This window comes from Hippopotamus amphibius, chromosome 5 (genome assembly GCF_030028045.1).
Source record: "Hippopotamus amphibius kiboko isolate mHipAmp2 chromosome 5, mHipAmp2.hap2, whole genome shotgun sequence".
NCBI lineage: Eukaryota > Metazoa > Chordata > Mammalia > Artiodactyla > Hippopotamidae > Hippopotamus > Hippopotamus amphibius.
This window is the reverse complement of record NC_080190.1, coordinates 48909161-48936187: the sequence shown is the minus strand read 5'-3', so window position 1 is coordinate 48936187 and position 27027 is coordinate 48909161. Positions and strand designations below refer to the sequence as shown.

The 27027-nt window shown below is 45.8% G+C and overlaps 1 protein-coding gene across 2 annotated transcripts in view; it reads right to left on the bottom strand.

The window, feature by feature from the left end:
• The window catches only part of ALOX5 (arachidonate 5-lipoxygenase), a 48704-nt gene extending 22853 nt beyond the window's left edge, over positions 1-25851 (bottom strand). For both annotated transcript variants that reach the window (XM_057737494.1, XM_057737495.1), the window contains exons 1-4: positions 25610-25851; positions 18575-18773; positions 14058-14139; positions 652-774 (exon numbers count right to left, since the gene is read on the bottom strand). In XM_057737494.1, coding sequence (XP_057593477.1) covers positions 652-774; positions 14058-14139; positions 18575-18773; positions 25610-25759 — 554 coding nt within the window. In that variant the 5' untranslated portion in view covers positions 25760-25851. The remainder of the gene's footprint in view (positions 1-651; positions 775-14057; positions 14140-18574; positions 18774-25609) is intronic.
• Positions 25852-27027: the final 1176 nt, after the last annotated feature.

The window sequence follows — 27027 nt, the reverse complement described above, 5'->3', positions numbered from 1 at the left end:
GTCAGAGTACAGATTCAAGCCCTGGGGGCCGGGGCTCCATGTTGATAACAAGCACCGGGGAGTCTTTGAAAACCGGGCAGTAATTCGGCTGCCAAGAAGGAGCACAGAACTTGGATGTCTGCCACGGGTTAGCAGGGGCTCGTGGGCACGGGATTGGACTTGCTCATCCACAGATTCCTCAACTGCGGAATGGGGAGAGACTCGGGCCCGCCTCGAGGGGTTGCAGTGAAAGACAGATGGGGATGCGTGTGAGTGATTAGCTTGGGCATGCGGGCCGTTATTAGTGCAGTGCCCCGCCAGCTAGGTGACAGCCTGGACCCTGTCTACCCTTGAACTGGCCTGAGGGGCGGTGAGCTGTGAGTGGGGATGGGGCACTGCAAGTAAAGACCTCCACGGTGGGCTGAAAACAGCTACGGCTGGCGTCCGGAGTCCCGCAGGCTGTAACTCTGTCTAGGTACGGGTTTCCCTGTGATTTGACTGTGCGTTAAGGATCCACGCTATTGCCAAGATGTAATCAAACGACTTGGGAAGAGTTGCTTGGCTGAGCTGCTCCCCCAGCCCAAGGCCCCCAGGAGGAGCGGGGCGAGGCTTCCATCTCTGGCTCCAGCCGCTGGAGGGCTGCCCAGCACCCTCGAGTTCTCGAACACTTACGCTTTGGAGTAGTTCAGAACAAAGTCTACTCCCTTCTCACTGTCGAACTGGATGTCTCGGGGTAAATCCTTGTGGCATTTGGCATCGATACTCAAGGGGAAGCCAGGGTTCCACTCCATCCATCTGAGTGTGAAAAAGAAGGAGAAGAAAAGTGAGCTAAATGTCTGGCCTTTGGGTCAGCCCCTCAGGCTGAAGGCTGCCTGTGGTCTGAGGATGTGCCCATCAGGTCACCATGTTGTAGCTGAGTGTGTCTGGTACTAAGATGGCTCCCAAAGTCTGGTGGCCCCCCACATTGCTGTGCCCTGAAGCTCGCAGTGGGAAGCCTGAGGTCCCCTAAACCTGAGGCCGGGCTTACAGCAGAGGGCTGGTGAATGGTAGGTGCCCATCAGTGTGTACAGAGAGCATCAGAAGACTTTATTTATTTGAGGTGACATCCAAGGGTGATGTGCCCCCAGACCGGCACAGAGCTGCCTTGTGGGTCACTGGAGGTGGAAGTGGTTAAGGCTGCCCCATCACTCTTGGCCTGGACGTCCAACGTCCCACTAGCTTGGTCAACACCCCTATATTGCATGTGGCGATCAAGGGAAAGGGGAAAGTGGTTATGCCTTCCCACAGGGGGCACAAGTCAGCAGGGTGGTTGAGTGAGGACCTCCAGGCATAGACCAATGCCAATAGGGGGTTCAGAGATGGTTATAACCAAAACAGCTCCCCTCAAGGACCAGCCGTGCACTCTATCCAGCCAAAATTTTTAGAGCCTGATGTCCTTAAAATTTATCCTGCAGCATTGGGCATTTAAGTATTTTTTAATTTTTATTTTCTTAATTTTGCTTTTCTTTTTTGTTTACCTTTATTTAAATAATCTTCTATTTGTTTAAAAACCAAAATTTACATTCTGGGATCTCAACGTTTCCATTTGTATTCCTAATTCTCTTTCCTTTTATAAATATTATTTATTTATTGGCTGTGTTGGGTCTTTGTTGCTGCACGTGGGCTTCCTCTAGTTGTGGAGAGCCGAGGCTACTCTCCATTGCAGTGTGTGGGCTTCTCATTGCAGTGGCTTCTCTTGTTGCAGAGCATGGACTCTAGGTGTATGGGCTTCAGTAGTTGTGGCACGTGGGCTCAGTAGTTGTGGTGCATGGGCTTAGTTGCTCCACAGCATGTGGGATCTTCCTGGACCAGGGCTCGAACCTGTGTCCCCTGCATTTGCAGGCAGGTTCTTAACCACTGCACCACCAGGGAAACCCTCTCTTTCCTTTTTAATCTCTCTTATGAGAGGGAAGTAAAACAATGAGAATTTAGGTCACTAAAAAGTCTTAGGACATGGAAGCAACCTAAATATCCAACAACAGGGGAATGGATAAAGAAGATGTGGTACATATATACAACGGAATATTACTCAGCCATAAAATTGAACAAAATAATGCCATTTGCAGCAACATGGATGGACCTAGAGATTGTCATACTGAGTGAAGTAAGTCAGACACAGAAAGACAAATATATGGTATGGCTTATATGTGGAATCTAAAAAAAAAGGTACACATGAACTTATTTACAAAACAGAAGTACAGTCAGGGATGTAGAAAACAAATTTACGGTTACTGGGGATGGGGGGCGGGCAGGGATAAGCTGGGAGATTGGGATTGACCCACACACACACTACTATCTGTAAAACAGGTAACTAATAAGGACCTGCTGTATAGCACAGGGAACTCTACTCAGTGCTCTGTAATGGCCTATTTGTGAAAAGAATCTAAAAAAAAAGAGTGGGTATATATATATATATATATATATATATGTATAACTGATTCACTTTGCTGTACATCTGAAACTACACAACATCATAAATCAACTATACTCCGATAAAATTTTTAAAAAAGTCTTAAGGCCCTTTAGTGTCATCGTACACTTTTGCTGTCGCAAAAATTCCCAGTGTTTTCTGAAGTGTCCTGTTGGCCCAGTAAGCCTCTCACTAGCATCATTCGAGGTGAACAGGAACTGGATATGATCACTCAAAACGCATTTTGAGAAGTGTTTTCTGTTGTAAAGAACCTTACATTTCTCGCTGTTGGTTTACTTACAACGTTCTCTTTTCCCAGACATTAAAATAACCTTCTGTGTTTGTTTGTATTACCGCCAACGCTGGGACGTTAACAAGGCTAAACATGTGGATGAATGCACAAACGTCGACTAATTTATTAATTTTTTCCTCTTTGTTTTAGAAAATGGTTCAAGGCATCTCCAATATATGTTTAAAATTGAGACAGTCATCTGGTAGCCCCACTGGTATTAATTGTCAATTACTTAATTACCGTTGGTGAAACCAATTTAAATATTACTAACCATTTTCTATTAGCCACTGGGAAGTCCAAGGGCTCTAATTAATTTTAAGAGCTGAGTAGAGCTGGATTTTTTCAGTGTGTCAACACTGAGCCCAGTGAGGAGAGATGTGGCAGCAAATGCATCCTGTTTTCTTAAGAGCAGAGCTTACTTGGAGCACATTTCCTCCAGACCTCCACCCTCCCGCTAACCCCCAGCCTCCAAAGTGCCCCACCTCAGGTGGTCAGGAGACAATGGCCTCTCTGTGCACAGAGGCAGGAGAGTTTGCCAGCTAGTTTACTTTTGGCACCTGAAACCAAATGCCTATGTTCAACTGCAGGCACGTTGCCTAAGAGACCTGACAGGCTGACCTGCACAGGGGCCAAAGGTCTTCACATCCACAGATAAATAGGCAAAGAAAAAAAAAATCACACTCCATTGGGAAGACCAAGTTGAATAACCAGGCAGAAGGAAGGAAGAAGCAGAAAAGACATTTAATTTAAAAAGGGTGGGGGGGGGGCGGGGGAGAGAGAGAGAGAGAGTCTTAAGGAGAAGCAATTAGAATCCAAAAAGACTTTCTGCAACCACAAAACATGATTTCTGAATTGAACATTCCACAGGAAAATGGGAAAAGAGAATAATAGTCACTGTGAGATCTGATTGGTCTCCTAGAAGACAAAATCTATTCATTCAATAACTAATTATTGAGCGCCTGTTACGTGCCAGGCACTTCTCTGTGCCAAACGGAAGAAAATGTAACACAAATACACAAAGAAATGGAAGCCATGGAAGAAAACACAGGAGGCATGAAAGCTGGATATAGAAGATTTGTTGTGCAGACAGAGTCCCAAAGTAGAGACAGGGATATATGGAGAAGTAAAAACCAAAAAAAAAAAAAAAAAAAAAAAAAAAGAGAAAAATTTCCTTACGCTGAAGGAACCTCAATTTTCTGAGTAAATCCTAGGCAGAAAAAAAAAAGAAAGAAGAAAAGGCATTCCTAGACATATACTGATTAAATTGTAAGATGTCAAAGGGGGGAGGGAGGAGAGAGAAAGGGAGAGAGAGAGGAGAGATGCTCCCACAAACTCACAAGCTTCTGAGAAAAGGAAAATAACCAAACTATCATTAGGTTTCTCATTTGCCATACTGAAAATGGAGAGACAGTGTAAGGTGTTTACAGACTTTCTTAGATCATCATTTAAGCCTCTAATATCAAGTCTAGGAATTGGTGAGGGCCAGAGAAATTTTTTGGGGTATGTGTGGAGACAAGTATGGACTCAGACATTATGTTACCCCCATATATTACCCACCCTTTCATATACTACTCGAACAAGTTCAGGCAAACAAAAAAGACATTAGAACAAACCAAGAAGTTCCTAAATATAGTAGAGTGTTTATCAGAAAACAATAGCAAATATATTGAACCAATAAAAATATCAAAGGCATTTTCTCAAAACTCAAGACCCAGAAAGGATGTTCATCCTTGCTACTGTTACTTTGTTTTGGCAATAAGAAAAAATTATCAGTGATGTAAATAATGTAAACTAAGAGACAAAAGTATCATCAGTTACATAATATGATCAAATAACTAGGCAATTAAAAAGACTCAGGACTTCCTAGGTGGCGCAGTGGTTAAGAATCCACCTGCCAATGCAGAGGACATGGGTTTGATCCCTGCTCCAGGAAGATCCCACATGCTGCGGAGCAACTAAGCCTGTGTGCCACAACTATTGAGCCTATGTGCCACAACTACTGAAGCCCATGTGCCCGTGCTTTGCAACAACTAGAGAAAGCCCGTGTGCAGCAACGGAGACCCAATGCAGCCAGTAAGTAAGTAAATAAATAAATAAATAAATAAAAACTCACTTAAAAATAGAGACAATAAAATAGTTTAGTAAGGTGTCAATACAAAGCAAATATTAAAAAATGAGTAATTTATCTTTATCCCAGCAATATTCATTGACAAAAGGAAAAATATCCCACTTAGAAGGGTAAAAGCTATAGTTTCCCTTGATATAAAGTGACTAGAAAGGTGAAAGAACTTGAAGAAAACTAAAAATTCTATTGAAGGACGTCACACAAGATCTAAATGGGTGGAAAGATGGAACATTATTAAAATGCCAGTACAGGACATGTTTGTATGTAATTCAAAGCGATTCTTGTCATGAAAAGCTTCAAAAAGAACAGTGAGATAACAAAATGGCTGTTCACATTTATTAGAAAGTTCTGATAACCAAAAGATGGTGCTGGGGCATGGAGTAGAAAAACAGACCCAAGAAAACATGTGAATATAATGCAAAGGTAGTTAATACTTATCCAGTGCTTTCTGTGTGTCAAATACCAGTCTGTGTTTTCATGGTATAACCTATTAATTCTTTCCAAAAACCCTAACAGGTGGTACTATTATTGCTCCCATTTTACAGACGGGAGAATTGAGGCACAAAGAGATTACACAACTTTCACAGGACACAGAGTGTGGCAGTTAAGTAAGAACTGAGCCCAGGCACCAGTTGCAGAACCCACACACGTGGTCGCCACGCCAACTCCATGTGCTGTAGGTGTCATCCCAAAGCAGGAGGAAGAAACTCATTATGTAATAAATGATACTAGGGACATGTGACCCCTACTTCACATCATGTATAAAAATACAGAGCAGATGAATTAAAAGCCTAAAGTTAAAAACAAAATTATAAAAATATTAGACAAAAATATGAATATTTATGTAACATTGGGGTGGAAAAAAAGAATACATATATTAAAAAAATAAAGAGCTAAAATCTGTGACAAGAGCAACAGAAGACAAATGATGTAACATTTGTCTTTGTTACACATATAACACATATAACAAAAGGATACTGTCCTAGTATATAGAGTTCCTTTAGATTAATAATAAATCCACAGAGAAAATAAAGCACATAAATAGGCAATCAGAAGCTAAACTCACCAGTGGTCAGGGGCATGCAGATTAAGACAGCAATGGTTCTTACTTAAATATTTAAATTTAAAATATTGATGTCATCAGGTATTAGTGAAGGTATGGGTAATAGCTTATTTTTACATACCATTGGTGGTACTGAAAATTGCTGTAAAATTCTGTGAAAGGAATTTTGTCATTATTTCTGAAAATGAAAAATGCCGCCTTACCCAGCAATGTGAGTTCTGGAAATTTATCTGACAGTAATTAAAGAGCTAGTACCTCAAGATGTTTGTACAAGGTTGCTTCTTGCAGCACTGGTTTTAATACCAAAAAAAAAAAAAACCCAATGCACAAATGGAAAATAAGCTGAATGTCCATCAATAGGAGAATGGTTGAATAAGTTATGGTATCTTCACATAAAGCTAGAAATATGTGGCAACTTAAGGACGAGGGAAAAAATGAGATGCTATTGCACACACATTAGGTTGACAAGAATGAAAATGTCTCAAGGTGCAAAGTGAGTCGATGATGTAGGGAAATAAATCAGGAACAGCTCTTGGGGTGAAAATTGGCAGAATCTCTTTGGAAAACAATCAGCAAAATTTAGAAAACTTAACATGTGGTCTTCAACCTTGTGTTTCTACTCCTAGGAATGTTCCCTAGAGTAACTCACTCATGAGAGCATCAGGAGACAGGTCTTCTGAGGAAGCTTATTGCCGTGTGGCTTGTAATAGCCAGAAATTAAAGACTACCCACACTTCGACCAGCAGAGGAGTGGGTGGCATTGTGGTTTATTCACACGATGGTGCACTACGCAGAAGCTAAAATGAATGGACGACAGCTATCTGTGTCAACTGGCTGCTCTTCAAAACAGAATGACCAGGGGAAGAAAAGCAAGTCACGGAATGATTAGATTAAAATGATGTAGATAAAAACCCACTACAGTACATTATATTTTGGTGTGTGTGTGTGTGTGTGTGTGTGTGTGTGTGTGTGTGTGTGCGCGCGCGCCACACAGGTGTATGCAGTCACAGTGAGAGAACATGGGTTATGACCTGTGTGGGCTTCTAAGTCTCCCTGCCCGGCTGATTGAGTGAAGAGAGCCAGCTGGACGGGCCGCCTTCTGACATACTGGAGACTATTCTTAGTTGTTACTCTACTTCCAAACTCTAATTTGGAAGCCTGAGAGTTCATGTGAAAGAGGAACTCTAAGAATATGCAGACAGTGCAAAGTTCAGTGTTTCCTGAACGGAAGCAGAGGAGGAGGTCTGCAAAGGACAAATGAGTAGAAGGAGGAAGAAAAAATGACGATTAGATCTAAGAAAGGGGCAGACTATTTCATCAGAAAACCCTCTGCCCCATCTCCCCAGGTCCTGCCAAAGCCCAATCCCTGTAAAACCAAGACACCACTGAATTCACCTCTCCCTGGCAAAGGGGTGTTTCCCAAAGCGTGCTGCACAAAGCACTGTTTCAGCAGGATGTTAAGAGTCATATGTCAAATTCTCTTGGGAAATACTGGGTTAAAAAAAATTAACCATGGTCTATTACTCCAGAACTTCTCAGAATTCTCAGTGCTTATGTGAATTGTGAACTTCTAGGAGGGGGATGTGATACAGTTTCCTAAATTTGTTTTACCATGGGATCCTTTTCTGGGAGAAAGTTTTGGGACCAATGCTCTAGGGCACACTTTGGAAAATACTGTGTTAAGGCAAAATGCCTGTAAGACTGATTTGTTAGTCATTAACATCTTAGCCTGAATTAGTGTGGAACTGATAAGATTTGCTGTCTCCTCTCTTAACAGGACACAAACTAGCCTGATTCTCTGGAAGCTCTTTAACTCACCATAATCTAGGATTCCATCCTTCCACAAGGCCAGAAGCACTTGGAGTGCTCGCTGTAGGGGCTTTCCATGGGTTGTTGAAGGAGGAAGGAAAGCTGTGGAAGGGGCATATGAACACCAACCCTTTAGGATGGGAATGGGCGGTGCAGAGCTCTCGGACAATGCCTTGTGCACTACACTAAGTACAAAAGTCTCAAAACACCTCATATGGTGCCTGAGCTGAGAGGCTTACTCACAAATATTCTACAACAAACTGCAGATTCATAGGTCCTTAACATTACACACTGTATTAATCAGATTATTCTTCCATACCTGGTACTCAAATCACAATTTTGTTAAAATTTGTATTATAGAAAAGAATATAAAAATATACATATGCATGCACGTGTATATATGCGCACACCCACTCACATATGCAGAAAAATGCACAAAACATCTGTATAAGCAACACCCAGATCAAGAATCAGAATATTGCCAGTAGCCTTAACCCCCCCCACTTAACCTCCCCAATCACCTCGATTTTGTGATAATCATTTCCTGCTATTGTTTAGTGTTTATTGTTCCACTGCCATACACCTGTCTCTAAACAATATAATTTCAAATCTCAAGGATTGACATGGATTGAGTCTGCCCTCTGTTCTTTAGTATTGTGTTTGTGCGGTTTGTTCATGTTGCTGTGAGTGCCAACAGTTCATTGCTCTTCCTTGCAGGGTAGAGTTACCACAATTTATTTATCTGTTCTACTGTTGATGGACATTGGGTGGTTTCCATTTTTTGGGCTCTCATAAATAATACTGTTGTGACCATCTGTGTACGTCTCCAGGTGCACTTGCACACCTGGATTTAGATCCAGGAGTAGAATTTCTGAGTCATAGATCATAATGTAGCTTCAATTTCACCAGATATTGCAAAACTGTGTTCTACAGAGGTTGTGTCAATTTATACCCCTGTCAGCAGTGTATGAGCCTTCCCATCCCTTCATTCCTTCTTTAACACTTGGGTATCATCACGTTGTTTCAGTTTTGCCTGTGTGTGTGTGTGTGTGTGTGTGTGTGAAATGAGGTTGAGCACCTTTTTGTATACTTGCTGATCATATTTTGTGCAGTGACTTCAGTGCCCATTTTTCTACTGCATTGACAACGCTCTTCTTGTAGATTTGTAGCGGTCCTTGGTACATGATGAATAATAATTCTTATGCATCACTCTGTGAACTGTCTCTTCACTCTCTTTGTGGTGTCTTGTAGTGAACTGAAGTTCCTCACTTTGAGATAGGTGAGCTTATTATTTTCCTTTATGGTTAGTGCATTTTGAGTCTTGTTGGAAAAATCAGTTTTTCTTGAGGTCATGAAGAAGCATCTCCTATGGTTTAAAAGTTTTATAGTTTTGCCTTTAACGTTTAGGTCTATTCAACCCAAAAAATGCATTTTCTGAACGATATGACGTAGAGTCCAGTTTCTTCTTCTTTTTCTTCTCCTCCGCTTCTCTCTTTCCATTCTGTACGGATGCCCAATAGCCCCACACTACTCATCGTCAGTACCTCTGTAACATATCAAGTATCCATGTGTGTACAGCTCTGTTTCTCATTTCCTACTCTGTTTCATGAAAATGTAAGTTTTTGAAGGAAAGAGGGATAGAGCTAAAGATAATTTTGAGACTGGGGCAATCACTGGTCTCAGTGGGGATTTCTCAACCACTGGATAGCAGTGGGCCCCTGGGGAGGGGAGGTAAGAATAAGGAGCGAAGTGAAAAGAGATGCCTTTACAAATTAGAAAAGTTAAAAAAATAAAACATACTACCCAGCTACAGCAAGTATTAGTGAAATGGGCATCCATACATTGGTCATGAAAACTGGTTAAAGATTTTTGAAGAGAAATTTGTCTATATATACTAATAATTTCTACTATTTAATTTAGCAGTTTCATTTCTGGGCATCTATCCTGAGGAAATACTTAATAATACACACAAAAAAGGAAAGGTTTTCACTTTGCTTATAAGAATAAAAAATTAGAAACCTCCTAAATGTCCAATCAGGTTGGTGTTTAAGTAAAGTAGGGTGCATCGTACAGTGAAATATTACATAAAAACCAGAATAATGTTTGTGATGAAATTTTTAAAATGTGGCAAAATGCTCCTGCTATACTTCTAAGGGAAAAAAGAAGGTTGTCAAGTCGTATATACAATATAATTCCAAAGAAGTAAAAGTGAAAGTGGATGGATTACAGGTATTTTTCTGCTTCGTTATTCTGCTTCTATTACATTATTCCCCTTCTCTTGCTTTACTGGATTGAAAAAACCCTGACATATTACATATTCCTCGTAAGAATTTGAACTGTAGAGGAATATGTGGAAAGTGTAACAGTCATCACTCTCCAAAATATCCCTCACCCCGCCCCCCGCCCAGGGAACCACACTGACTATTCCTTCCCTTGGAAGGAGTCTCGAACTCAACTGTCACCAGGGGCCAAAATAGGAAATGAAAGAAGCCTTGTTAAAGACGATAGACAGGTGATGGACTGGAGAGACCTAGAGAATAAAAGCCCGGCTTACTCAGAATTCCACAATGACCCATTAAACGTATTTGCAGGCTGGATACAGCCCATTGACCACCACTTTCTAGATGTGCACTCTAGATCATGTATTATTTCTAAAAACAGCAATATTGAGATATACTTTACATACAATAAAATTTACCCCTTAAAAGTATCCAATTACAAGGTTTTTATTATATTTACAGAGTTGTGCAACCATCACCAGAATCTAATTTTGGAATATGTTCACCCCCAAAAGAAACTTTGTACCCATTAATAGTCTTTCCCCATGTCCCATCCCAGACTTTCAGCCCTAAGCAACCACTAATCCATTAATGTGTGTCCATAGACTTGCCTATTCTGGACATTTCACATAAATAGAATCACACAACATGTAGCCTTTTGTAAATGACCTTTTCATTTAGCACAGTGTTATTGAGGTTCATCTCTAGTTTAGCATGTATCCATAGTTTAATGCCAAATAATATTCCATTGAATGGATATATAGCATTTTATTTATCCACTCATTAATGGAATTTAGGTTGTTGCCACTTTTGGAGTATTATTAATAGTGTTGTTATAAATATTTGTATACAAGTTGTGTGTGTGTGTGTGTGTGTGTGTGTTTTCATCATTTTGTGTAAATACCTAGGAGTAGAAGTGCTAAACTGTTTTCCACATAGCTGCATCATTTTACATTCCATCAGCAATGAATGAGGGCTCCAGTTTCTCCACATGCTTCACAGCACTTGATATTATGTCTTTTTAATTCTAGCCATCTTAGTGTGCATGAAGTGGTATCTCATTGTGCTTTCAATTTGCAGTTTCCTGGTGACTAAAGGCTTCAAGCATCTTTTCATGTGCTTATTGGCCATTGATATATTTCCTCTGGAGAAATGTTTAGTTATGCTTCTTTATGGCTGAAATATATTCCATTGTATAGACATACCACTGACATTCATCAGTTCCTGAACATTTAGGTTGTATTCACCTTTTGGTTATTATGGATAATGATGCTATAAATATTCATGTGCCGATCTCTGTGTGTGGACATGTGTTTTCATTTCTCTTGGGTATATGTCTAGGTACGGAATTGCTGGGTCATATGGTTACTCTGTGTTTAATAGATTGAGGGAATATCAAACTGTTTTCCAAAGCAGCTGTACCATTTTACATTTCCACCAGCAGTATAGGAGGGTTCTGACTTCTCCACATCCTCACTGCTATTTGTTATTATCTGACTTTTTGATTCTAGCTATCCTAGTGAGTGTGAAGTGGTAACTCACTGTGGTTTCGATTTGCATTTCCATGATGAATAATGATGTCAAGCATCTTTTTATGTACTTTTCGGTCATTTGTATATCTTCTTTGGAAAAATGTCTATTCAGGTCCTTGACCATTTTAAAATTGGAATATTTATCTTTCATTATTGAGCTGTAAGAGTTCTTTATATATTCTGGATCCAAGTCCTTATCAGATATATAATTTGCAAATATTTTATGCCATTCTGTGGGTTGTTCCTTCACGTTCTTGATGGTGTCCTTGAAGCACAGAAATTTTAAAATTTGATGACATCGATTTACATATTTTTCTTTTGTTGCTTATGCTTTCACAGTCATATCTAAAAATTCTTTGCCAAATTCAGGATCATGAAGGTTTACCTAAGTTTTCTTCAAAGTTTTATAGTTTCATTTAGGTGTTTGATCCATTTTAAGTTAATTTATGTATGTGGTGTGAGGTAAGGGTTCAATGTCATTCTTTTGCTTGTGGCTATTCAGTTGTCCCAACACCATTTGTTAAAAAGAACTTTTTCCCCCACTGAATGATTTTGCTGCCTCTGTTAAAAATTAATTGGCCATCAGTAAAAGGGCTTATTTCTGGACTCTCAGTTCTATTTCATTGATCTGTATGTCTATCCTTATGCCAATGCTACATTGTCGTGATTACTGCAGTGGTGTAGTACTCTGGATATTGAGAAATGTGCATTATCCAAATTTTTCTTTTCTTTTTTCTCAAGATTTTTGACTATTCTGGGTTCCTTGAATTTCCATATGAATTTTAGAACCATCTTGTCAATTTCTGCAAAAACATCAGCTGAGATTTCGATAGGGATTGTGTAGAATGTGTACATCACTTTGGGGAGTACTGCCATTTAAACAATACAAGTCCTTTGGTCCATGAACATGAGATGTCTTTCATCTTATTTAGATCTTCTTTAACTACTTTCAACAGTATTTTGTAGTTTTCATTGTGTGGTCTTAAACTTCTTTTGTTAAATTTATTCATAAATATTTTATTCCTTTTGATATTGTTGTAAGTGGAATTGTTTTCTTATTTTCAGTTTCAGATTATTGATTGCTAGCATATAAAAAACAACTGAACTTTGTATATTGATCTTGGATGCTGAAATCTTGCTGGTTTATTAGTTCTAACGATTTTTTGGTGAATTTCTTAGGATTTTCTATATACAAGGTTATGTCATCTGTGAATAGCGGTTTTACTTATTGTTCTCTAATATGGATGCCTTTTTTTCCTTCTTGCCTAACTTCCCTGGCTAGGACCTTCAGTACAATGTTGAGTAGAAGTGGCAAAAGCTGACATACTTACCTTGTTCCTAGATCTTAGGAGGAAAGCAAGCAGTCTTTCCCTACTAAGTATGATGTTAACTGTGAACTTTTGTAGATGTCCTTTATCAGGTTGAGGAAGTTTCCTTCAATTCTTATTTTTTGAGTGTTTTTAGAAAAAATTTTGTCACAGGTTTTCTTGTGTGTCTCTTAAGATGATCAAGTATTTTTTCGTTCTTTATTGATATGGTGTATTACATTAACTGATTTTTGGATGTTAAACCAACCTTGCATGCTTGGAATAAATTCCACCTGGTCATATTGTATAATGCATTTTATGTGCTGCTGAATTTTGTTTGATAGTGTTTTATTGAAAATATTTGTATCTATATTCATAAGAATATTGATGTAGAGTTTTCTCATGACAACTGGTTTTGGTATAATACTGGTCTCATATAATGAGTTGAGACATAATCTCCTATTTTTTGGAAGCGTTTACACAAGATTGGCATTAATTTTTAAAATGTTTGGTAGAATTCACCAGTGAAGCTGTTTATGGACCTGGGCTTTTCTTTGTAGGAAGTTTTAAAATTACTTTAAAACTATTTTGTAAGAAGTTTTAAAATTAATTTAAAATTAGTATTCACTCTCTTTTCTTGTGATTGGTCTACTGAGATGATTTGTTCTTGAGTCAGTTTTGGTATTTTCTGTCTACGGAATTTGTTCTTTTCATCTAAGTTATCTAATTGGTTGGTATACAGTTGTTCATACTATTCCATTTCATTCATTTTAATTTCTGTGAGGTTGGTATTGATGTTCCCTCTCATTTCTAATTTTAATAATTTGAGTCTTCTCTTTTTTCTTACTCTGTTAGCTAAGGATTTGTCAGTTTTCTTGGAGATTACGTATCACATTTCTAACTGAATTATAAGAAGACATAAAAAGTGAGGCGTAATCCCTATGATGTGAGGTGGGAGAACATAAAGGTGAATTCAAGCCTTTGCTGTCCCATTCCTCCTAAATGCCACTGTGGTTAATCCCAAGCTTTTCATAACTCCTTCACCATCTCTGCCTGGAGTGGTGGTAAGGTGGAGCTTGGGTACTGAGGAGCATGGAAGGGATCTGGTGCCTTGGTCATCACATACCAGCAATGATGGGCCATAAGCCTGTGGGCAGGGTCACGCCCCCAAGACAGAAGAAACCATGGCCCCTCGGCCATTTGTTCCGGTGCCATAACTCACCGATACTGTTTTTGCCGTGTTTCCAGTTCTTTATATCTGTGCTGCTTGAGAATGTGAATTTGGTCATCGCAGGCCAACTTTGCTGTGAGGAAAGGACACATGTGAGAAGAGCCTAGGGAAGCACACTAACAGTATCCAGTATTCAGGTTTCCCTCAGACACCCGGCCTGTGCCAAGTGCTTTACGTGTACCATCTCATTTAAGCCTCAGAACGCTCCTCTGTTTTAGAGCAAAGAAATGGGGGCATAGAGAGGTTGAACAAATTTGCCCTTGAACTTTGCCCAAGGTCACACAGCTAATTAGTGGATTTTCAACACAAGACTCAAATCCCATGCTCTTAGCCAACTTTCTTTATAAAAGACAAATCCAGTTCCTCCTCCTCCTGTCTGCTCACTCAGCAAACCTGGGGGCTCTGCACCTTGGGGCTATGAGAATCACGTCCAGATACATGAGCCAGGCTTGGTTCTCATCATGTATTATAGGGGGGCAGGCCAATGATTCTCTGGAAGGCACAGTGTGCCCATCTCTGGCCTGCCTGTGACTTTCCACCTGGGGGTCCCCAGGACGCTGCCTTTGCCAAGACTCCTGGGGCCTCTGGTGCGGAGCTACTTCTCTACTCCAGAGGAAAGGCATTTTGTGATCTTTGGTGGATCTCTTTAAACCACTTCAGAGCAGTTCATTTCTGCATTTCTCACACAGAGCAGAATTGGCGGCCACTGCGGGTTTCCATGTTGCCTGAGAGAACAGCAGGGACTCATGGCTCTCATGTTTCTAAGTCCAATTGGTTGCTTCCTGGAGGAATGTGTGGCTTAAGATTCAACATACAAATGCTGACACTGTCCAGTTTCTGTAGCGCCCACACAGAGGATCAAGAATGAAGCTTAATTCTAAAACAGCCTGTCATGTCCTAGAGTGTGGGCTTTAGAAGAGATGTTCCTGGGTTTGGGTTTGTCACAGCTGTGTCACTTAAAGCTGTGTGACCTTGGGCAAGTTGCCTTAGTGTCCTTCCATGTAAAGCGGAGATGATAATGCCTATCTCTAGGGCCATGGTGGGGATTTAGTGAGAGACTGCTGTAAATCACTCCACACAGAGCTTAGGACCAGTAAGTGCCCAGTAAATGGGAACAATGGTTATTTGTTTGTTCTTATAATCATCATGGACCTGAGCTTCCTCTTTATTCCTCTAAGCCAGACTTCAGGGGCGTCTCATCTCTCATTTCAGGAGTGGGCAGGTGGCTAAGGGCATGATCAGTCACACTTCTTGGGGCCTTCAGAGCAGAAGTCAGATCATGGTTACCCTTTATACTATTATTTAAGGTAAAGCCAGTGAACACAGTCAATGGAGCCCTGACTAGCAGGTTTCCAGATCATCCTGAGAAGGGGGCCTATAGTAGTGCTTCTTCAGCTCTCTGTAGAAGGGCCCGGTTTTTAAAACTTCCATTCCATCACAGACTGACATTTTTGTAAAGCAGTGGGGAGGCTCAAGGCCACTGAAGGCAAGGTGAGTATTAAATGTAACAACAGCTATCATTGGCACATTCATCATCTCTAATCCACCTCCAAGAAGCTGCCTATTTCTCAGGCTCCTTGCTCTGAGGAGTTGAATCTCTTTAGCTTCATTGTAGGAATAAATTAGAGAACATGTAGAATTGCAACCTGCCAAGCTTCAAATGACATATAGCATCCTTTTTCCTGGCCACACTGACTAAGGGAACTTCTGGGAACACGGCAGGTGACAAAGCCCGGACTGACTACAGCAGAGTTCAAGGGGACAGATTCCAAAAGACTGATATGAGTGCCTCATATTAAGCTGCCCCTTCACAAAGATGCATGGGATCCCTGGGACCACAGTGACCCACTGATCTTCTGCTTTGGGCCCCAGTTCCAAGCCTGGGACTGGAGCTGCCTGAGGCAGAGGTGCAATGGGCCAGAGAGCTCTGAGTGCGACTCAGAACCATTAGGTGCTGATCTGCAATGAGGTAAGAACAGAGATTAAGTGTACAGGTTTACAAACTTAGAGTAACTTGCTAAAATACTTCTATGACTGTTGCATCTAATAATAAAAACAGGGCTTGTATTTTGAGTATCTTTTGTTTGCTTTTAATTTCATTTTTCTAGTAGTTAATTTTTATTGTATTTTACAAAAAATGTCAGTCACCACAGAGATGGCCCTCTGACTTTCATGGTCACCCCAGGTGCAGTGGTGAAATATTAGATTTCAGAGGTTACCATGTGGTGAGTGATTGAATTGCTTCTGGGCTGGGCCCCCTCATTTCCAGACTGTCCAAAGGATTGGTTGTTATGCCATGTGGTGGACCAAAGATGGCCACAACTTCTTTGACATTCCTTCCATTGGAGGTGTGTCTATTTTCCCCTTGAGTTGGGGTGGGCTCTGTGACGGATGGGACCAATAGAATGTGGTAGAAATTGCACTGTACCAGTTTCCAGGGCCAGGCTTGAAGAAATGGGCAGCTTCCACTTTGTGTCTCTTGGAATACTTGCTTTTGGAAGCCAGCCACCACATTAGAAGTGCAACTACTCTGAGACCATCAAACTGTGAGAAGCCCAAGCTCTACAGGGAAGCCTTAAAAAGGAGACGCCATGTGGAGAGGGAGAGACCACGGAGCCCTGAAGCTCTAGTCAAGTGAGAGGAGAACCATCTTAGAAGTGAATCCTCCAGCCCTTCCGCCCTCAGCGGATGCCCCAGGGCTCACAGAAGAACCGCCCAGCTGAACCTTTCCCAAATTCTTGACCCCTAAGGTCACAAGCAAAATAAAATGTCTGTTTAAAGCCACTAAGGTTGCTACACAGCAACTGATAAGTGGAACATGCTGTGTGGCTTCCAAGTGCCCCTCCAGATCCACCCTTTACCTTGTCCTGTTCCTGAAGGTCCTTGATCAATGCACCAATGGCCTTCACATTGGGTTCAGCCACTGGGAACCCCAACCAATGGAGGGCATGGGGCAGTGAGGAGGGGACGTTTCTTCCCCAGCCTTTCTCTGCAGTGTCTCCCCAGGCTGTCTGCATCTCTACTGAGGATGACAGCTCCTCCCAAGGCAGCTCTGGCTCCAGGACACTCCCCTTCTGGATTATTCTGGCATTCTATCCCTCCCCCCACCCTACCAGGACTAGCAGTGCTAACGGCCCTGCACACCGGCCTATACCTTCTAAATATCCCAATTTCAATGTGCTGTATGCTTTTTTGCTTGAAAGAGATTCTAGGTCTGTGGGAAGAAGGATTTCACAACTGAGACCTTGGGTGGGAGCGGGGCAGGAGGAAGATGTGAAGCTCATGTTTTTACAATCCTGGTAAAAGAGAAGTGCCCTGTCTGCAACCTTTCCCATGCTGGCCACAACAAGACAGAGTGACTTTTGTAATCTTTTCCCTGCCAGGAGAACAGGGGATAAAAATCCTTCTTGCCCCAATCATTTAGAGATATTCTTGGAATTTTGTTTCTTAAGTTAAATTCCATGTCAGAAACAATGGGATGTGGGCTGATAGTTTAAGAATACTAGGCAGAGAAGATTTTTTCCTGCTGTGTCTCGATTTTCTTATCTAAAATAGAGGGAGTGCTAATTATTCTTGTCTTACCTACCTGCCAAAGTTCTGTGAAGAGCAAATGAGCCGGTGATAGGAGGTGGTAAACAGTGGCACTGGAAGACGCAGCCGTCCTCCGCCCCTCCTCATTATTCTAGTGGATCATGAGGCTATCCTCATTCCAGGTTTCGAGAGTGAGCAAGTCGAAGGGCCATGACTAAAGTAAGGCAGAATTTTGCTGAGGCATGGATTTGACTCACGCGTGCTAGGAGGCTGGTGTGCACGGGGGGGGGGGCGTCATTCAGAGGGAAAGCAGCCTTAGCTCACCCCCACCGTCTGCTTCTCTCTCCTCCTCCAGCCAGGCCAGCTGCATGTCTCTTACCAAGAACGGCCTCCTGAGGAAGTGCCAGACTGGGGTCTGCACATTTGAGGGTCTTGCTTAAGAGGGCACATTTGAGATTCTTTTCTCTTTCAGCAAAAATTGGGACTTCAGGTTGAATGACTGGTGACCGTCGAACACCAGGCCTGCCCATGGTTCCTCTGAGCTGACAGGCACTTCTGGTCAACCCCTTCCTTGCCCCGGAGCCCAAGCCCCACTGTGACCTCACAGAGAGGAGAGCTGAGAACTCAGCTGAAGAGCTGCCCATCCAGGGGCACATCCCAGGGGTATGTGCCACTAGGAACCCCAGTTACCCTCTGACAAAAAGGGGGTCCTAATCTTCCCCTGAAGGATTGAATGGCAGAGCGGGGACACGGCTGGATGGAGCCTGAGGCCCGTCACTCCACCCTCTGAACCTGGGGCTTAGTAGTACCTGGAGAAAGGCCACACCTCCTACGGGCGCATCGAGGCATGGAGCAGGTGCTCAACCATGGACAGCACTGTTCTTATTCCCGTGGATATAGTTCTTCAAGGAGGGAGCGCCTGCAAGCCCTCTCATTCCCCAGAAGCCCAGGGAGTGGAAGGGGCCTGAGCCACTCACCTCGCCCATCTCGCAGGACGATCTCGCCCTCGCCTGAGATCCAGCGGTAGCAGGGGAACTCGATGTAATCCCCGCAGGGCGTCTTCAGTGTGATGTACTTCAGGTACCAGTCGTCATGGAGCCAGTACTTGCGCTTCTCGATTTTGATGAGCTGGATGTCGCCCAGTTCTTCATCCACGGTCACATCGTAAGAATCAACCTGAGAAGAGGAAAAGGCAAGTCACACCATCCGGGAGCTCCTGAGCCTTTGAATCACCCTCAACTCATTGAGCCGAGATGTCTGCTGAATGCCTGCCCTCGGCACGGCTCTGTGCTGTGCCCTGGGTGACACAGATGGCCCGTTCCCCAGCTTTGCCCTTAGGAGACAGAAGCCTAGTGAATAAAGGAGGTGCTACACAGAGAGAGACATTCTGCTGTCTGCACACGGCCCAGGCCGGGCTCAGTGAGGGCCTCTGCAGCTGCCCCCACTCACAACAAGGGCAGCAAGGCTGCTGGCCCTGCTACCCACAGGGCCAGACAGGGCACACGTGCCCTCGCACACAAGGGCAGCCCCTTACCGTTGGCAAAGGGCTTGCTCACATTGCTGCAGATCCCACAACAACTTTGGGAGGAGCAGGGAGTTAGTTACGATCTGTATCTCAGATAAAGACAGGGAGGCTCCGTAAGCCTGATGTCCACTACTGATTGGCTACAGCTGAAATTCCAATCCAGGCTTTTCTGTATCGCTCTCTCAGTGGGGCAAATCACTGAGTGCAATGCGGAGGCTCAGATAAAAGTGAGGTCATACAGATGGAAGCCGTCCTGGGACCTCCGCAGTTCACTGAGCCACAGTGATACCAGGAAAATCAAATAAGCAGTTCCCATCACATCCAAGGCAGTGGTGGTTGAGGCTGGCCTTACTGCCTCAGGCCGTGTGCAGCACCACTCCCCAGGCTGTTGCCAGGCTCCCGACCCCAGGAGACAGGCTGGCCGTGCTGGGCAGCTCCTCCACGGCTGCTGCGTGATCCAGTGTGTGCGGCTCTTGATGGCAGATGGGGAGGAAGGCTGGGGGCTCAAGCATTGCACTGGGCATTCCAAAGACCAGCGGGTTTGGGAAGCCGCAGACCCAATGCCCTCTGAGGCACTTTCTAAGCCAGATTTCACCCATCCTTGAACTTTTTCCTTGGTGACAGAACTCCGAGTTCTCAGTGTGATAGTGAAGTAAGTGAAGGGGAAGGGTGTTCATCTGACACACGACCCTGTGCATCCCTGTTTCCACCTTTCTCCCTCCAAATGCCAGGAGACCCCTGGGAGGACTTCTTAAGAGTAGGAAGTTGGACATTTTCAGCAAACCCCTTGGCTCTGAGCGCAGTGAGCAGCTTGCATGTCCTGGCTACCACAGATGCCAGATGTTTGTGGTTGGAAAGCAGAAGCCTCTTCCCAGTGCCCTGTGGTCTGGGCCTGCATCCTCAGAAACAGTTTCTGGGGACAGAGGAGCCAGCCTATGTTCTGGGTCCCTAACGGGTGTGCCAGCACATCCGTCCTGCTAGATGCCCCATCCTGCAGGTGAAAGAACCCTCCTGCCCCACAGCGTGTCTTGTGAGACAGCAGGGGCCACAGGTGATGTCACAGACAGCACTGATCCCCCCAGGGCCTGTGGGACCTCAGGCAGAGGGGACCTGTCTGTACCACAGGGTGCCAGTCCCTGGAGAGAAGGTGGCAGTCCCTAAGTACAGAGTTGGGAGAGGAGTCCCAGTGAGGGGCTGGATGGCCTGAGGAGCTGGGAGGTGGGAGAGGAAAGGAAGGACACAGCTCTTGTTGGGTGGCTTCCCAGGGGTGGGGAGAGAAGGGAGACCCCTGAGCTGAGGCATCAGTGGGCCAGGGCAGGAAGGTTTTGATGGACCAAGAGGCACAATGTCCATCTGGAGAAGCAGAGTGGGGACTGGGTGGCCCAAGACTGGAGGTTTGCGGGACTCACTCCATTCCAATTCCCACCTGCCATGCGGATCTGCAGAGACCGTGGCCCTCCTGTGGGGCCAAGACAGAGACTCCCACCGAGGACTGGAGGGAAGGCAGTGAGATACGGAGGGTGAGGTGAGTCCAGGTGTCTAGGCAGCTCAGAAAGCCTCAGGGGCCTTGAGTTCGCATCTCAGCACCAAAGTAACTGACAATGGGCCTGGGCAAACTGCTTTACTCCCTGAGGCTCTGTTCCTTCATGTATCAAGGGGAGATCTCGCTTAGCTTGCATAACCATTGAGAAATCCTGATGACATGATGCCTGAGTAGGCGCCTTTCTCCACCAGCTGCTGTGTGCATCAGAAACATCTGGTCCTCCCTCCCTGACTCCTGGGGGGCAGCAGGCCCCACGCTGCCTGCGAGCACCTTCGAGCTCTCGTGGGCCCCTGCACTTTGGTCCATGCCTGACAACACGTGCCAGATTGAGTAGCCAGAAGTAGAGACAGGAGGAAGAAACTGAGCCCGTGAGCAGAAAAAAATCTCGGCTCAAAACCTGAAAGGAATTCCTGTGAGGATGCAGAAGGGGCCTTGAGGCCGAGTGAGAACTGGAGGTATTTTTGTTGCTGGCAGTGCAGACCGAGCAAAGGGAAGTCAGTGTGTGGTGAGGCCTGGGCCTGGGCCTGGGGCGGCTGCTCTGGGGAAGTGGCTTTCCTGTGGCTCCGAGGGACTTGAGGTGGCTGGAGGTGTCTGGGAGGTTGATGCCAGGAAGGCTGAGGCGAAGTGGTAGATGATGGCCATCTCAAGGAACAGGTGTCATGAACATCTGAGGTGGACAACTCTCATGGGAGGGAGGAACCCAGCACCTTGGACCACAAAGGGAAGGGAGATGGGGCTGAAGGAAGTCTCCCCAGGGTGATTCTCAGAGGAAGGGCCAGACGTCCAGCTGCAGGTGGTGAATGATAAAGAAGAGATGGAGTAGCTTGTCTGAGAGAAGGGAGAGCAGGGTCATCCTGTGTACACCTGTGGTGCAGTCACAGAAGAATGGACCCTCCAGGTCCCCCAGTGATCCTTACAGGCATCTGGTGAAGGGCCCTGGAACTTCACCCGGGATGAAATCACAAGGACTCAATATGCCATCTGACAGGGTCTTAGGCAGGGTGAGAGGGAGAGGCCTGCCAGTCTGGCTTGTCTCTGACTGGCCCTGGCTTTAGAGCAGTGCTACAGGAGGAGAACCAGGGAGTTCAGTTCTACCTAACTCAGGCAGTCTTAGGGACAAAGTCTGGTGACTGTGGCTCTGGCATCCAAGGGAGCCACTGCTGGAGAGTCGCTGAAGATAGAGAGAGGCCTCCAGGAAGATCTCAGGGTCCCTCATGTCAAACAGCAAAGTCAGGTCTTAGGAAGGTACAAAGAGCTATAGGGTGTGACAACCTTCCTTCCTCCTCTCCCTGGGCCAGTATGCTGGGCAGATACTGTGTTTGTCGTCTAATTTTCACTGACATGTTAACATCGCATGTCTATCCTGCACAGTGTACAGTATCAACTGTGGATGGCACGGCACATAACAGACCCTCAATAAATACAGTACATGTGTGTGGCCGAGTGGATGATTATCTCATTTTACAGTTGGAAGCTGAGGCTCAGAGAATTCAGGCAGCTACCATGCTAGTGAGTAACTGGTGGCCCCATGATTAGAACCCACACCTGTGTGATGGCCCACCCTGGCTTCCTCTCACTTCTCCCCATGCCCATATCGTAGGAAAAGCCATGGCCTGGGAGCCAGGTGACCTGGCTTTGAGCCAGGGTTCAAGCCCCCCATGGAATATGAAGGGGCAATGTGGGGTGGGGTGGAGGACATAGAAAAGCTTCCTACAAGATGGCATTTGAGGCAGCTCTTGGGAGTTTGGTAAGATTTCAGAGGTGAGTTGAGTGGAGAAGAGGGGAATGGGCAGGGCATTTTGAGTGTAGAGAAAGGAGGTGGGGAACTTGCACGTGGGAGGAGGAGGCTGCAGCATGGAATTCTTGGGGCAGAGGTGGCAGGTGCAGTGGCCAGACACTGGAGAGAGACATGGAGCCAGGCAAACACGATATTCACCAGCCTCCTTTCTCAGAAGGGCCAGCTTGCTGATTTGCCCATTGCTCTCAATTCTGTATTGGATACACAGCTTTAAGGCTTTTGAATATTTCAGCAAAGCGTTAGTTGGCCAGTTTTAGTTTGACCTTTATATCAGCATTTAAAGAAAGGCTTCTTGTCTCTGTTCCAGACCCCTGCTAGAGCAAGGACAGAGAAGAGGCATGATGTGGCCCAGCCTGGACTGCCTGTCTAGGAGGGGGTTAATGAGGGGCTGGTGGGGGTGGGAGGGAAGAGGAAGGGGCTGTGGAGCAGAGAGAGGGAGATAATTAAGGGATGGACAAGGGAGAGGCTGGGGCAGAGAGAGGGAGTAAAGGGGCAGTGCTTAGGGAGGTTGAGGGAGCAAAGAATGGGGGAGCTGGGGGAATCTAGGAGACAGCAGAAGGGAGAAACTGGAGCAGAAGAGAAGAGAGAAATGAGGGACATTGGGGAACTGTGGGGAATAGGGAGCAAAGGAAGGATGAGAAGGAGGAAGAAGAGGCAAATGTAGGGTAGAGGTGGGACAGAGAGGGAAAGTGGGGGATAGAGAGAAAGAGGGTCAGAAGGAAATATTTATTCTTCAGTAATATATTCTTATTTCTGAGAAGGTGGTATTCTAAATATATTCTTCATGAATATATTGTAAGACTATTCACTGAAAATATTTAAGAAGTATAGTTATAAGACTTGTTCACACTTACTGAGTACATTCAAGGATGATATACTAAACATCACTCTGTTGACTTTCGCTTTTCTAAAAGTGCTGCCAGGGAATAAAAAAGGGTCAGGTAAGATTTCCTAGAAGTCTTTGGATCCGTGAAAGTTATCCCATCTGGACTTGAATTACTTTAAATCGACAGAGTCAAAGAAACAAATCAATTTGCTAAACTTGGGCTAGTCTCTGGGCCATGTGGGTCCATAGCCTGGGCTTTCCCAGCAGATGCGCGACCACTGACAGGACAATCTCACCTGTGAAGCACTCTAATACCTAGTCCTGTCCAGAACTCTGATGAGAATACCAGGGATTTGTGACTCAATTTATTGAGAAAAAAAAATCAGTCCCATCCATTATAGGACTGAATTTTGCATAGGGGGAGTGCACATTTCTCCTTCACCTTTACGCAAAGGGACAGATTGTCCTTAAAGAGATGTTGGCTGGAGAATGAGGAAGTCGCTCTGGGCTGTGCAAGACCAAGTGTGGAGTAACTGCATCAACAGGAACTTTCTCAAAAGCTGGTTTTTTCCAAAGAGCCCTTCGGGGCTAGCGATTCCCCTGCAGTGCCCCCCCTGACCGGTCCCCTTTCACCCCAATGGAAATGTGACATGCAAATCTCTCCTGAAATTTGCTTCTGGGACTCTCATTGAGGTGTTTAATCAGTGTCATTTGCATGAATTCTCAGGGTGAGGAAATAATGAACAGAGGGATGCTTTCACCTCTCTTCCAAAGACCCTGTTATGGTCACACCCTCATACTTCCTCTCTGAGAAGCCACACCAGGGTGCTCCATGCTGCACAGCATGAGAACACCGATGTGTGTGGTGTGTGGAGGAGAATGGACCCACTGCAGACCACTTATAAAGGCAGAGCAGTCTGTAACCTGTCCTTCCCCATAAGTGTTGGGGGAATCCATGAAATAATGGAATAAACGACGGTGCTTCAGCAACGACCAAGGGTGTCACCATCCCAAATGGATGACTCATTAGCCCTCCTGCACCACCATCCTCTGGGCCAGTTCCCTGGTTGGGGAAACCAAACAATAGTTGGTAGTTTTTACACTCAACACCTAACTCTTCTAGAAGGGCACTCTAGCCACATTAATATGCTGAACTTGGCTAAGTGTCAAGAGGAGCTCATAGTGAGGTTCTGAGGCTCCTGAGTAGGAATCAAGCCCACTTTTAGTTTGGAATCTGGAAAAGGAGTGGACGATTATTTGCTTGCTTTAGACTCTGCAGACCTAGAACATGCTTCATTATCCAAGAAGTATTTGGTTGAACCATATGAAATTGCCAATTTTATCCGTCAAAAATAGTCAACCATGAGCAACTCCTTATGGTTCAACCAAATAATAAAGAGACAAAAAGACCACTTTGTGAAATCTAAATCTTTCTGGTCCAGTTCAGAAGCGGGGGCGGCAGAAGGGAATGGATATTCCCTGGGCACCTGTGGTATGGCTGGGGCGATCAATAGTCATTTCACCAGCACTTCATCAATGAGCATTTAATAAGCCCGGGGGACTGGGCACATCACACTGAACACTTGGTGAGGACCGTCACCTGCCATGCTCCCTGAGAAATTAACGCCCAGGTCGGCATCGGGAGACCCCTTCTCAGTGAATCCTCACACAGGGCCTGGCACCACAGACGAGAGGTGCAGTCAACACGCGCTCCCTTTGCTCCCTGAACGCCCAGGATCCGGGGTCTCTGGCGAGGAGGGGAGAGGGGAAGCCCTCCTCCCTCTTGCTCTTCTGAGCCCTCACACTCTGGGTGGAAGTGTTCCCTGCTGAACACTCTGCTGGGAGCCAGGGACGACCTCCAGGTTTGCAAGCGGCTTCTCCCGGCCTGGGTCTCCCGTTCCTTCCCTCTGCATTGCTCTGCGCACCGGTGCTGAGAATGTGAGCTGCGCACATGTGGAGACATAAGCTAGTGCCACGCTGGGCCACCGGCTGGGACTCCTACACCAGCCTGAAGCCAACCCTTGCGCTTTACATTTGGGGAAACTGAGGCCCAGAGAGCGGGCAGAGTGAGCCAGCGGTCAGGTCCAGATGGAACACAGGCCTCTGGACCCCCGGCCCATCTTCCCACAGCCGAGATGCCCTCTGTGGAGCCCTACGACGTGGGGCACAAGGGACGGTGGTCCCAGCCCTTGCCCAGTTACGTGGCCCCTCAGAGCCCCTGGCCCCCGAACGCACTTGGGTCCCAGCCGCCCCGACGGGTCCTGGACGCGCCCACGCCCTGTCCCGGCCGCCCCAGCCCGTCGGGGCCGCGCGCCCTCACCGCGCCGCGCTCGAAGTCGTTGTAGAAGGGCTTGTCCAGCAGGTGCTTCTCGCTGCAGCCCGAGGAGCCCACGAGGCTGAGGTAGATGTAGTCGTCGGTGCCCGCGAACCACTGGCTGCCGGTGGCCACGGTGACGGTGTAGGAGGGCATGACGGCGCGCAGCGGGGGCCGAGGGGCGCGGGCGCAGCGAGCACAGGCAGCCTCGGCGCGCGGGTCCCCGGCGCCGCCGCACCTCCCCACCTCCCCGCCCCGAGCGGCCGCTTCCTCTCTCCGCTCGCCCGGGGGCCCCCGCCGCTCCCCGCCTCTCCGCCCCGGCCCCGCCCTCCGGCCGCTCGGACCCCGCCGGACCCGCCTCGCACGCGGTAGGCGTCACCCATTCCTGCACCTCACCCCCTCGACTTGGCGTCCGTTTTAGCAGTCGGGGCACTGGGGCCACCTCAGCAGCTATCCCCGCCTCCCGCCCTCCATCCGTTCTTTCACTCGGTCTCTCATTCATTGTTTTCACTCTTCACCCTCCCCTCTTGCCTCGGCTTCCCTCAGTGCCAGGCCCCAGTGAGACATTAGGGTGGAACTCCAGGGACTCCTAGAAAACCAGTCCCTGCTCTCACCAAGGCCGCAGGGTTAGAGCGAGGCCGCGCGACTGGGGCAATTAGCCAGGCTGTGATTACCAAGAGCCAGGGTGCTCTGGGAGTCCACGGCGGGAAGAAGGGCCCATCTGGGGAGTCAGGAAAGCTTTTGGATGGGTGACACTTGAGCTGGTACTCTGGAACGCAGAGACTTCCGTGGGCATTGGCTTCTTCCACAGGCTTGGCTGAATGTCACTCTGGGCCGCGAGCAGGTGGGCACTGATGTGAGTCAGGTGCCAGCCACGTTCAGGCTGTATCAGTGTATAGCGGGAGGCAGGGCAGCCAGAGAGAGGGAGGCCAGGACAAGAAAATCCGAATCTGGACACCTAGGGCGTGGTCGCTCTGGGATGCGAGGGGTTGCAGAACTTGGGGGCAGGGAGGCTGGGCATGCGATGGGAAAGGAGTTAGCCTTGTTTGCAAATGGCTTCTGGGAGCGGACCCATGCCTGGAAGCCCTAGGGAAGAAGATGTGGACTCCACAGCAAGGATGTTCCATGAGTTAGAGCTGGTACATGGAAAACCTGCTGCCTGGCAGAGTAATAGGTCGGCTTTATATATTTATTTATTTACTTTTATTTTAAATTTTTTTATCAGCCTTCTGACTGATGATGGGCAGAGGCCTGGAAGGGATGGTAGTAGAAGGCTTTGTGCACTGGAAGGAAGATTCCTGTGGGTGGTAAGTTTTCTAACCACTGTGAGCTGATCTCAAGAGTCTTTTGTATTCCCCAAAACCTCCTCCGTACCCAACTTCAGAACTGGGTCTGACTGTGGTACATGTTCAGTAATGAGTTGA